This window comes from Oryctolagus cuniculus, chromosome 1, assembly GCF_964237555.1.
Source record: "Oryctolagus cuniculus chromosome 1, mOryCun1.1, whole genome shotgun sequence".
Taxonomy (NCBI): domain Eukaryota; kingdom Metazoa; phylum Chordata; class Mammalia; order Lagomorpha; family Leporidae; genus Oryctolagus; species Oryctolagus cuniculus.
Genome location: NC_091432.1, coordinates 225705926 through 225718722, shown reverse-complemented (window position 1 = coordinate 225718722; position 12797 = coordinate 225705926). Strand labels below are relative to the sequence as shown.

At 61.9% G+C, this 12797-nt stretch overlaps 1 protein-coding gene across 14 annotated transcripts in view; it reads right to left on the bottom strand.

Annotated features, from left to right (window-relative positions):
* DAB2IP (DAB2 interacting protein) overlaps positions 1–12797 on the bottom strand; it is a 170695-nt gene that overhangs the window by 65591 nt on the left and 92307 nt on the right. For 11 of the 14 annotated variants that reach the window (XM_051855568.2, XM_070056311.1, XM_051855604.2 and 8 more), the window contains one exon: positions 9057–9193. The exons of 2 other annotated variants lie outside the window; for them this stretch is intronic. In XM_051855568.2, coding sequence (XP_051711528.1) covers positions 9057–9193 — 137 coding nt within the window. Of the gene's footprint in view, positions 1–9056; positions 9194–10776; positions 10901–12797 lie in introns of those variants that run through there. One more of the 14 variants, XM_070056330.1, reaches the window with a different exon arrangement.

The following is a 12797-nucleotide window of genomic DNA, read 5'->3' as shown; positions in this document are numbered from 1 at the left end:
TGTAGCAAGGATGAAATGAAAAAATCGCCCAAGAAAAGGCCAGGCCCAGACCTGGCCCGTCTGAGCGCCACACGCAGGCGGTGGGGGGTGGGGTGGGGCCGTCAGGGCACCAAGAGCAGCTTGCCAGAGCACAGACAGCCAACTCGGGCCCGGACGCTGCATGGCTCCACTGCACCACAGCGCCAGGGTCTGCACCTCCAGAACGCGGTGCATCGTCGCCCTGGGCCCATCATTTTCCCTCCAGGAATCCCGGGGCCGCAGACGGGGAGGCTGAGGTGCGGAGGCTCCCAGCTGGCGCAGCTGGGCTTGGACCAGCTCCGGGGGACTCCTCAGCACCTGGCAGCCTGGGGGATGGGCAGTGGAGTCAGGCAGCCAGGAGGTGCAATCCCAGCAAGGCACTCGCACCTCCCTGGTGGGTTCCTGGATTCCGCAGTGGGAAGTGCAGCCACCCCACCTGGCCTGGCCTCTCCACACACGGCCACTCTCCTCCCTGAGCAGGACCCCTCCAGGCTGTGGGGGCACCGGGTCCAGCCCTGAAATGCCAGCTGGTCCTGTTCCATGGCTCTGACCTGGCAGATGTGTGCTGGAATCACACGGCTGCCACTGGCCTGACCTTAGGTAAGTGACCGCAGAGCTGGCTAGGGGAGGGGGCCCTGGGGAGCTGAGCACTGAGTTCCAGTGCCAGCTCCGCCCCTTCGCCCCTGGGAGCCTCACCCACCTCACCTGTGAGATCTACACGATCTGCCTGCTCTGAGCACCCTGGGGAGATCGGCACTGGTGCAGAGGTGCTCTCCACGCGGCAGCCCGTGCACGTACAGGAAAGGGCCCCGACTCTCCTCTGCGGGGGGCAGTCCCCAGAGCTACCACAACTTAGACAGGGCCGCGCTGCCCGGCTCAGGCTTTCCCCAGAGCGTGACTCAGGGCCACTGGCTTCCTGTTCCTCCCTCCAGCTGTGGAATGGGAAGCTCCAAACCTTCCTGCTGTGAGGAATCAGGCGGCGTGGGAAGTGCCAGGCAGGTCACGGGCATGCAGCCGGGACGCAAATCCTGCCCTCGGGGCAACAGGTTTGCCAACTTGTGGCAACAGGAGAGTCAGAGTGGAAGGCCTGGGTGGGGCCCGAGAGCCACTTTCTATCACCGGGTGACGCCATCTAGGCCGGGAGCGGGAGTTTCGCCACAGCCAATTGCAGGCCTGAGTCTCCGGGGGAAATCTGGGAAGGGCGGGGCGGGGGGGCGGGAGCAGGGCTGGCGGGGCTGGGAACAATCTATTCATCTGTCTCCCCACCTCCCCCAGCCAGAAACAGTCATTGTTGAAGCTCACACGTCCTTTGCGTGCTAACAACCGCAGCTGCACTACAACACTTTGATTACGGATGTCAAAAAGACAGAGCATGAAATGAACTTCCCCTCAGTCGGTGGGCACAGGGAGACGCTGCGCTAATTCACTGCCCTCCGTAGGAAAACTCCCCATGATGACGCCACATCAGACTAGGGCCCCTGCCACCCCAGCGTCATCCCTATCTCTGCCCAATGCACTCCCTTGCCATCAGGCTGGGCCTGCCAACAAGGGCCCCGCCTGTCCCCAGAAGGGTCAAAGTGACAAGCAGGTGACAGTGCTAGGGCTGACGGGGGTTGTCAGTGCCAGAGGGAAAGGGACTGGAGAAAACCCTCTCAGCTCCCCCACGAGAGGGCGTCCTGGTGAGGAGGAGGAACGCGGCCCCCAGGGTGCAGGGAAAGGCCTCTTCCTGCAGCACTACCCCCAGCTGACAGGTGGGGCTTTTCTAAGAGCCGGCAACAGAGGCAGGCCCAGGAGCCACCCCAGGAACCTGCGCTCTCCACCCAGCCTGGTGCTCCAGCCTGGCCTGAGGCAGTCAGGGTAACGGGGGCAGCAGGAGGGGCAGCAGACGGGAGGAGGTGACAAAGACCTCACCAGGCTGCCCTCTGGCCCACTCCTCCCGGAAACCCACACACACTCCGTTATGCACTGGCAAACCCCGAACAACTCCCTCCCTGTGCCTCCAACCAGCCCACTGCCAAGGAACTGGCATCAGCAGAGGGCTCTGGGGAACACCCCCAGGAGTCAGGAGCAGGCAGGGGCAGGAGCGGAGGCCCCATTCTTGACACGTCACCAGGAGAAGGCTTGAGGTATGGCAGTAGGGTCACTTCCACCCTCCCCCAGGAATGTCCAGGCACAGAGCCAGGGATCCTTGCAAGTGAGGCTGGATCCTGTCTCTCCCTCCCTTGCCGCGTCCCCACCCCACCACCCACCTGGCACAGAGGGGACATCTGGTGCACAAGTGGTGGCTGCCACAAGGGTCCACTTTCTTGTGTGTGCACGCGCAGGTGGTGTGTGGTGTAGCCCATGCGCATGAGAGAGGATGGCCACAGCGCCCCAGAGGACAGAGGGGATGGCGCAGCACAGGCACACTCTGGCCGCAGGCGGGGGCGGGGCGGGGGGATAGGCAGGCATAGCCACACTCTCTCTCAGTGAGCAGGAGGAGGACAGAGAAGAACCGTGCTAGTTCACGGTCACACAGAGAACAGACGGCAGGGCCTGACCAGGAGTCCATGGAAGGGGCCTGCAGCAAGGTCTCACTCTACATGTGGACCACAGGTGGCTCCACGCTGAGCCCTGAGGGGAGCAGAGGGCCAGGGGTTGAGCCCCTGGTGGAGACTGGTCATGGGAAAATGCCTCAGATCCCAAGCTCTGGCTGGGGGGAGGCAGTAGGCTGAAGGCCCCTGGAGAGGTAGTAACAGAGTCAGTTTCAAGGTCCAGGCCTACTGTGCACACCCACCAGGTTGGGGTGCCACTCTCCTCAGACTAAGGGACGGATGGCCGGAAGACTGGAGCCACCAGAGCTGTGTGGGCCGTTTCACTGGCCCACAGTGAGCTGCACAGGGGTGTGGGCCGGGCAGAGCTGAGCACGCCCTGCAGCCTGCCAGGAGACGCCACACCGGCCAGGGCGGCTGATGTCTTTCCTTCATGCTCTCGGTCTCCCTATGATCTCCTCCGCTTTTCTTCTGTGGCCTTCTGAAATAGCCATTAATTAGAGGCTTGTAATTAACTTTCTGGTTCAAGTAATATTTGGCAAAGGAATTCCATTAGGAGTGGATGTGCATGTCCTGAGACACGGGGCCTGGGACCGGGCAGGGCTACTCGGGGAGGATGGAAGAGATCCCGTGACACCTGGGGGCCGCCTCTGGCACCTGCAGGGGAGGGGAGAAAGACGGCTGCTCTCCAAAAAGCTCTCCCAAGGTAGGCAGGTTGTTCACGAAACCAGCCAGCTCGGCGTCCAGGTGCCCAGACAGAAACTGTGCACGCTTGCACACAAGTGCTCAAATCATAGAACACGCGACACACAAGGGCACAGCACGGTCCGTGGAAACACACACACACAGACGCTGGCAGACACACCCGTGAGAAAAAAATCTCAGAACGGTAATAATGGTCATCAACACTGGGCACTTGGTACACTGAGCTCCAAGCCACTGCCTATATTCGACCCACAAAAATAGCTACTTTGGTCCAATCATGACGTCGCGTTGGTCTGTTGCAAATGCTTTACGGATATTAACTCCTTTAAGATGCACGGACACGCACAAGGGCGTTTACGCATAATGTGCACACACCTTCGTGAGGACGGGGCGTCCCTACAGACACACTAAACCGTGTTCGCAGACACACACATGTGCTACAGACAGAAGGGCCTCCCAGCCTCTGAAACCCCAGCCTGGGGCTGATCCGATTCTCACTAGCTCATTTCCACTGTTCCAAAAAACACTGCCCGGCTCGGGTCTTCGGAGGGTACACCAGGGAGCTGCAGATCTAAGAGGAGGGCAATAAAAACGAGAAAGCAAAAAACAAATCGGCTCCTCTCTCCGTCCAGGTCATGTCCTGCGGCCCTCCCCTCTGTCTCTGGAGTCCAGGCTCAGAATCCCGAGCTCACGTGCGCAGCTCGGGTCAGCCCCGCCCCCGAGGTGCCCAGGAGGCTCCAAGTGCACTGCTGTGATCCAGGAGATGCGGCAACAAGGCCTGGCTTCCGTGGGTCCCACGCACTTGACCGAGAGCCTCAGCCCCTGGATCTCAGGGCCCCTTCACTGCGGACCCACTGCAGGCGAAGACCTCTCAGAGTACTGTGTAAACAGAAGGTCTCCTTCTGGTAATTATGGGATTAAGGATTAAATCTGATTCCCTGACGGGGGAGGGGCCGAGGGGACAGCCGGGTGGGCCCTTCCTTACAGGTGATGAATTCCGGGCTGTGCCTCTGACAGGTAGGACTGAACAGGTAGGACCCAACTCTGTGGCCCTCCCCAGAGCCACGGAGGGTGTGTAAGGACAACCAGGAGTGGCCCCAGGGCCCTCTCAGGCCCCTCCCCAAGGCTCAGGAGGCAAAGGACAGGGAGCACCACTCGCCAGTCACATCCCCACAACAGCACGCGATCCTGAGCAAGCAAATAAATGCAAATACCAAAGAAATGCCACTTGGCAGCCCATCCATATGTCATGGTGCTGACACCCAGTGCTTTGAAGGGTGTGAGGAAACAGGTGAGCACTCGCAACCCCCAGCGGCGGAGCGTAAATTAGTGCAGGCTTTCACAGACAGGCATTTTTATCCAAAACCTAGCGACTCCATTGCTAAGACTGTATCCTATGGGGGGGTGGGGATCAGAGCTATGGAGGAAGATGATTTAAATCCCAGCATCATTTTTAATCGAGACAAACCAGCCATAACCTAAATGCCTCACTGATTAAAAACAAGGATGATGCAAACAAGAGCTGCACACCAAGGAACTTTTAAAACAGATTTGTAAAACAGAGGGGGGATTTGCTTTCCCGGGTCCAGGCAGGAGCAAGGGTCAGTCTGCCCGGATACTTCTCGTGCTCAAGCTAGAAACGATGGTCCACCAGGCGCAGCAACCTCGGTGAGGTCTCCTGAACCCCAGCTGCTTGCTAGGACTCCCACATTGTAGATGAGAAAACTGACGCTCACCAAGACGAAGCGACTTAGCCGACCAGCACTGCCGAAGACTTACTAAAAACCTACATGTTAGTCTAGCTTCTCTCACACGTCATGATTTAATGCTGTTTTAGAAACTGTAAAACCCAGTGTCAAATGCTAAGACTTTCTGTTAAACACCTGCTGAACGTATTCATGTCTCCCACGACATTATCACTGTGCCCATTCTGCAGATGTGTAAACTGAGGCTCAGAAGTGCCTTGCTCCAGGGTCGTTTGGCTTCTAATGCAAAGGTCACATATTTACTATTACTCCTGGTGATTGTCTCATCCACACAAGGCTGACAAACCAGCCCCAGGGGACGGTAGAGAAAGACCAGGCCTTCCCTATCCGTAGTAGGGAAAGGAATGAGTGCAAAGCATGCCAGGTGGGGGTGCCCAGCTCCTCCTGTGCCTACTGTCAGCAACCTAGGGAGAAACACAAGCCCCGCCTCCTAGTTCCCTGTTCTTCATCAAGCTCCCGCTGTCTCCCTGCTCCAGGGACAGCCTCATCCCAACGGACAGAGCTGGCTCCTGCCCGCTCAGGGCCAGCCGAGGGGCCCGGGAAGCCCCCGCCTCCGGTCCCGAGTATCTCCCACCATTGGAAGCCCACCATTGGTACCATTCGGGTATAGAACTCCAGATACACGGTCCCTGGAAAAATCTCTTAACTCCACACATCATCAGCCTTGCCTACCTGCACTGGGCCGGCCGCCTGTGTTCTGGAGCCTGGCTCAGTACCAGGCCACCTGGGAAGGGGCGGAGACAGGTTGAGGGCCAGTGAGGGCACTGCCCCAGCACGCGTGCAGGGCCAGACACAGCATCAGCAGAGGAAAGGGACAAGGAAAGTGTCACATCGCCGGCCGACCCTCCCAGCTCCCCACGGACACTGACGAATAAGCCACCAACTTGACATCAGCTTCCGGGAAGGCAGACCCACAATGTCCTGGATCGCTTTTCCTGAACTGCCCTGCCCAGTAAGCGGAACGGCAGCATCTCCAGCCTGCAGAAGGAAAATCCTCTCGCCGGCACACCCCTCGCCTGGGAAGCACCGGAGCGGCCTTCCTCTCGCCGTGAGCAGGCCTGATTACCTGTCCTCGGTCTTACCGCCCCAGCCTTGGAGAAAGGCGTGTCTCAGGGGCCCAGGGAGCTGGGACCCTCCTGCCCCCAGGCAAGGCCCGTAAAAGGCTCCAACCGTCCTGCAGCCCGGCTGTGTCCACCAGACCCTGGCCAGCCTGCCCGCAGCCTCAGCGCCCCCACACCTGAGGCAGACTCCTCCCCCAGGGAGAAGATCCCAGCACAGAACCCCCAGGCTTCCAACCTCCGGATGAGAGAATTCCAGCGCAAAAAATAACCTTCCCCCACGCAGCCGTGTGGGGAGCACGAGACAGCACGCAACAAAGCCTCCCCAGCAGCCAGGCAAACCAGACAGATGCGTCCCAAGCCGGGCCGCCAGGGGCCGGCCCTGGGTGCCCTGGGCCTCCACGAGAGGGCCACGGGGACCAGGACGCCCACTCGCCACCAGAGAAGTCCCCACCCCTATGCCCAGCCACTCACCGGCACCGGGGTCTCTGCACTTAAACTCGCTCCAGCCAGAGGCATGGCAGCCAGTCGGGGGGAGGAGGGGTCCCTCCTGCCAAGGGCAGCCCGGCCCAACCACCCACATCAGAGGAGGGGGAGATACCGCTCCACTCAGCTGGGTTCGACCATGAGCTCTGGGGGAGGGGACAGCCCCCACAGTGGATTTTACTCATCAACTCCAAACAGGATGACTCCGGGGGCTGCCCCGGAGAAACACCTGCCCACTCATCCCGACAGCAGCAGTGTGTATCTATTCCTAAGCAAAGCAGCGGATCAGAAGACCCCAGCCCTGGCGGAGCCTATTTCGGCACCACGGCTGGATACAGGCATTTCAAACCCAGCCTCCCTGCCTGTCCGTGGGAAATCTGGGCTCCCTTCCTGTGCCAGAGAACCCACCAAGCCAGATTTTGTTTACAGAAAATTAATAAGACAATTCCACACCGCTGCCAGTGACATTCTGCTCCAGCCGCCACCATTCAGCACCGTTTCCAGAAACGGGCTTGCAGTTTCACTCCCCACCCCCACTCTGCACCCCCCCACACCCGCCGCGCCTGCCCGCCACCGCCCGCCCCCGCCGGGCACACAGCAAGGCTGACCTGAGGCCAAGCTGGACAGGACCCGCACGAGGTCATCCGAGCCATGCCCCGGCCTCCGGCCAGAGCTGCCAGCCCAGCACTCGCCGGCTCCCCGCTGGAGAGAGGTAAACATGACATGCATGCCGCCTGCTCCGGGGAGGGCAGACACACTCCCTGGCTGGACCGCCTGTGCCTCTCTCTCCTGCTCCCCGGACAACCACCACATGCACACGAGACGGGGTACGTACACAAGCCCCCGCATGCGGGTGCAGAGGGTCCTGACCCCCGCCAAGGAAAGCGCAGAGAAAGGCATGTTCCTGGGGGAGACAGCCGGAGGTGGGGGCCGGGCAGAGGGAGGAAGGCAGCAAACCAGGTGGCCTGCCGCCCAGACAATAACAAAGATGGGAAGCGAGATTTTTCAAAGACGCAGTGGCTGCACCCAGCGCGGAGCTCTGGCCTGGCTGCATCTTCCTGCCAGGGCACGCCTGGTCCCCTGGGGCACCACGGCCATCAGAGAAAGGCTGAGGGTCCTGCCTCGGGCTGGGCTTGGCACAGGGGCAGGAAGTCAGCTGCAGGCAGCGGACGGATGCGCCGGAGAGATCGGCTCTGGGCTGATGGCAATTAAAGGTCTGGCAATTCTGCTGGGATGCAGGAGCCGTACTCTCCCGGGAGATGCTACTGGTCAGTTGACCAGTCAGTCCCTCGGCCCTCGGGAAGGAGTTGGGCTATAACTTGTGCTCCTCCGCCGGCTGGAACCATGGGGGAGGGGAGCGCTGCTTTCCTTCTACCTACGCCTCCCTGACAAGGAGTGCCAACTGGCCAACTGTACCCCCGGACACAGCCCTCCCAAGGCGGATCCCAGTGACCTCACAGGCTGGGGCTGAATGTTGATTAGGCTCTCTGGAGCCTGCCCGTTCTTTCACCTCCGCGGGCTGGGCAGGGACACGTTCTGACTGGCACGGGAATCCATCACAGCGCCTGTGCCCAAGTGCAAAGGTGCCTGTGGCTGGCACCACTCAGGGAGACAGGACCTGGGCCCCCAGAGGCTGTGCCCGCCCAGTGCCCCCGCACGGAAAGGATGGCTTGCCCTTGCGAGCTGAAGCCTGCTCGGCTGCCGGAGTCACTGGCTGAACCACCTCCCTCCCTTCTGCCTCGGCCACACCAGCCACCTCCCCCTGGAATTTCCACACCTGCTCCAGGCTAGCCCAGGAGAGGGGAAAGAGGGAGCAGGAGACACCCCTGGGAGTGGCGAGAGGAGGGAGAGAAGCAGCTGCCCAGGCTGGAGAGGAGGACCGAGCCCCGCTTCCCCGGCCTCGGGTTATGCCCCTGAACTCAGGGCCTGGCCACTGCCCGCTCACTCGCCCCAGCCCCCAGCAGAGCACGCCCTACTTAAGAGCAGCTGTGCCCCCTAAGCGGCCCTGCCCCCTGCTCCTCCCCTCCAGATGTTCACCCTTTCCCTCGCCCGAGGAACCCAGCCGAGAAAACGCCTATTGTATCGGGATATTCAGGGGCTCCCGAGGCAGGGGGATGCGTCCTGGGAGGGGGTGGGGGGAGGCGCCACTTCCGTCCCCCACCAGCCCTGGGCACCGCACGGCCCAGGGAACAATGCCCACCTCGGCCGGGCGAGGCAGGACTTCTTGGAGAGGACACTTCCCGCCCGGCCTCGCCCCGGGCCGCGGGCGCCCTCCCTCGCCTCACCCCAGGGGCGAGAGGAAGGGTCCTCCCCTCGCGTTCCCCAGTCCAAGGTGGCCCCACAAGTTCGCGGAGGGTGGGCGGCGTGGGGTCCCCTCCCCCCTGTCGCACGCCCCGGCCCCGGCTCTCGCTTTGTCCCCGCACCCTCGGGGGCGCATCCCGGCGCGGCGCGGCGCGGCGCGGGGAGGCCGGGCCGGGCGGCGGCGGGCTCACCTCTCATTGTCCGCGGCGGAGGCGGCGGCGGCGCTCCGGAACCCCGGCAGGATGTGGCGGAAGCTGTGGTTGCGGTCCAGCTTGGGCTGGCTCTTGGTGCGCTTGATGGAGCCCTTGAGGCGGCGGCTGAGGAAGCCCTGCGCGCGGGGCGACAAGAAGGGGAAGGGGAGGCGGGGTTAGCGCGCCGGCGGCGGCGGCGGCGGCGGCGGCGGCGGCGGCGGGCCGGGACCCGCGCGGGACCCGCACCCTCGCTGGGCGGCCGCGCGGCCGACGGCGGGCCGGGCTCGGGCTCGGCCCCAGCAGCTCGCGGCCCGCGCCGACGGCCCGGCCCGCGCAGCGCCGCCCAGCCCACCCCGCGCTGCCCGCCCAGCCCGCCCAGCCCGCCACGTCGCCCCCGCCCCCTAAGCCGCTGTTGCCGTGGCGACGCCGAGCCGAGCCGCGCCGACTGCGGCCGAGGCTGCCCGAACCCCCCGGGCGCCGGGGCGGTGGGCTGAGGGGCGAAGGGGCGGGGGCGGGGCCGATGAGGGGCGGGGACCCCCGGAGGCCTCGACCCGCAGGCCGCCCCGCCCTCACCACCACCCCCTCTCTCTCCCTTGCGGCCTCGGCAGCCGGACCCTACCGGAGCAAGGTCACGCCCCCCCACCCACCTGGAGGAATCCACGCCCCCCACCCCGCCCGGGACTGGGCGCCAGGCCTGAGCGTGCAGCCCAGCGACTACAGCTGCGGGGAACTAAGGCTCGGCGAGCGGGCGCGCGCGTAATCCTCTGAGAGTCTCGCCGGCAGTCGTTTGTAATAGTCCCCCGGCCACCTGGCCCCCGCGCCCGGGTGCTTTCCCTCCTACAGTCGCTGGCTGGCAGGGTGGAGCCCGAACCGCTGTGCCCCTCAGGGACAACCACCTTGATGCTAGGATCCCTAGAGCCCAGTTCAGGGAGACGCCCGGGGCTGAAGGAGTTGCAGAGAATCCCCACTGGCGGGTTTCAAGATCTGGGGCTCCCCACCCCCGTTCAGGCCATTCATCCATCTGCCAGATGCACCAGACTGAGCAGAGCCCGGTGCCCCAGCCCAAGAGCCCCAGGCATTCCATAGACACACAGCCCGGGTCCTGATGGGTGAGGAAAACAGGGGCAGGTGTCTGGGAGGAGTTCAGGGGTCTCACCCACACCAGCCTCAACTCCAGAAGTGGATAGGATATCCACTTATTCTGAGGTTAATGTGGCTCATAACCTGAATGTGCTGGGGGAGGGGCGGACATCCATCCCTCCCTAGGGGTGATGAGGTCAATCGCTGACTTTACAAGTGTCACCCACGCACACAGAAGAGGGCAGGAAAGCATTCTCTGTAAGTGGAGAATCCTGCCCGGAGACGTGCAGTGACTTGTCCAAGGACACCCTGCTTCCATGTCCGCCCGACGCCACCACGGCTGCCCAACCTCTCCACCATTTCCCAGCCCCTGTCTTTGCTCAGGTGGCCCAGGGGCCACCTGTCAGCACTGCACACATCCTCCAAGCCCCACTGAAAGGAACCTCAGCCCGAAGGCTCACTGCCTCCTACCTCCGCAGCCCAGCAAACGCCTCTGGGTGTTAGGAGCCCAGGAGGCACAGGGTCGCTTCGGCAGCGAGATGACCCACAGACAGGGGAGCGCTCGGCTTTCTGGGAGACAGCATGTAGGCAGGGCCCTCCCAGACCTGCCCCACGCCACGACCGGGAGAAGGGGATGCACCTGGCTCCCTTGCAGGCGTCTTCTCCCACAGGTGGCATTGGCAGGCGAGTTCTCCCAATGGGCTCGTACTTTGCTTCGCTTGTTTATTTCCTACACTGATGGAAATTTTGCATTTTTACACCCCTGTGGTACAAAGAGCCAGGAAGTCTGTTTCACCATTTAGAAAGCACATGGCAATACCCACAGCTTTAACCTATTGCTGAGTTAAACAAAGGAGAGGTCTCTCCTCTCTAGGGGGCTGAGTTGGGCACACCTGCCACTTCCCCTCCCCCACGCCTCCTCCTTGAAGCCTTCTCTGAATGGGACCTCCCCCAAGGCAAGCTGACAATGACCTTGGGGACTCAACACTCTGCGTGACATTCACTTGTTCACCACTTACTGAGAACCATTAAGTGCTGGAGGCAGCTGTGAACACGGTAGGGGGAGCAGCCTATAGATTTTGCAGCAGTTGGGGCATTCAGATCATGGGGAGGGCTCCTGTTGACCCCCAGCATTCCACACCTCCATTCCCCGCCTCCCCAAGGGACCCAGCTCAGGGCCCGGCAGATGACAGGCTTAGCAACATGTCACCATCGCAGAAAGCCACAGCCGGAAGGGGATGCAGACCCAAAAGGCAGCATTTCAGAGCGGAGGGAGGCCCAGAGGGCAGAAAGGGCTTCCCAAAGCTCCGGGCGGCCCCTGGGGCTTGATCTCCAGAGGCGGTTGCAGCCCCGAACTCAGGAAGTGGGACAGACTGGGCTCAGGTCAGAAGTCTCCTTCTAGACCCAAATCCACTTAACCAAGGGCCAGTCAGATGCCTTCTCCAGTAAAATAGAGCCCTTGGTGGCTCATTCCTGGGGCTGTGGTGGAGTGCGCTGAGGACGGAGAACTAGCAGCAGGCATGCAGCGTGCACCGGGCACACGGGACTCAACACCGGCTGCAGGGACCCCTTGCTGCACGATGACAGGTGAGGGCCATCCCCTGTCTGTGAAATGGGCCTGCGGTGAGAGTCAGCTGGGCAGATAGGGCTCTAGGCTAAGGGCACAGCATACAGTAAGTGCTCAATAAAAACCAAACAGTCTCACATCAAATTCCCGCACACGTACTAGATCGTTAAAAACACTGTTTCCAGTAACATGTTGGGCCCAGCTCATCAGTGAAGGTCACACTTGATGTCTTCAACCACTCCCTCGTCCTCCACCTGCTCCGACTCCCCAAACCACACACCCGCCCCCCACCCCGGGCCTTCCTTTATCCCGCCTTTTCCAGGAGGCCACCCCAGACTGTAGGAGCCCACCTCACTGACCAGTCTTCGGGCTGCTAAGCTCTCTGGCCTCATTTTGGTTCCGATCTTAACCGAGACAATGGCTGGGCAAATTACTAGATCTTTTAGGGCCTCAGTGTCCTCAGCTGGAAAATGGGCTAATGAAGATACCTACTTTAGGAGCCTGTGGGAGGGAAGGGCCAAATGAGATATGGCCAGTAAGGCAGTAACCAGGAGGCAGCTCTGCCCCGTAGCTGCTGGCTTCATCATCAACACCTGCTGATGCAGTGTGGCCACCTCTTTCCACCCGTGGGCAGGAGTCTGGCCTCTCCCAGGAGCCCGAGGGCCGCCTGGCAGTGAGGACATAGGCCATGAATGAACATGCTCCCAAAATGATCGTGCAGCCACAGAATGACATCCAGCTTGAGAGTTTTGAAGTCTTTGAAGCCAGCGCTTTTTCTAAGGCAACCTCACAGAGATTCCCCAAGTACAAAGTGCGCGGGGCCGCCAGGGCTGCTCAGTTGCAGGTGGGGCGGGGCCCTCAGCTTCCATTCACCAAGAAGGGACTGATGTGTGAGGCTCAGCGAGTGGCCTACACTGTCCACGGGGACCTGTGTTCCTAAGTGCTAGTCAGGCAGCCAGGCCATGGTGCTGAGGTCACCTGAGGCCCCAGGGCTCTTGCACGAGGCTGCTGCCTGGGTGTGGAGCTGTGTGGCACCCTGCCTCTCTCTGGATGGCCCACGACCCATCTGGCCACCCTACCAGGTGCTCTGCAAG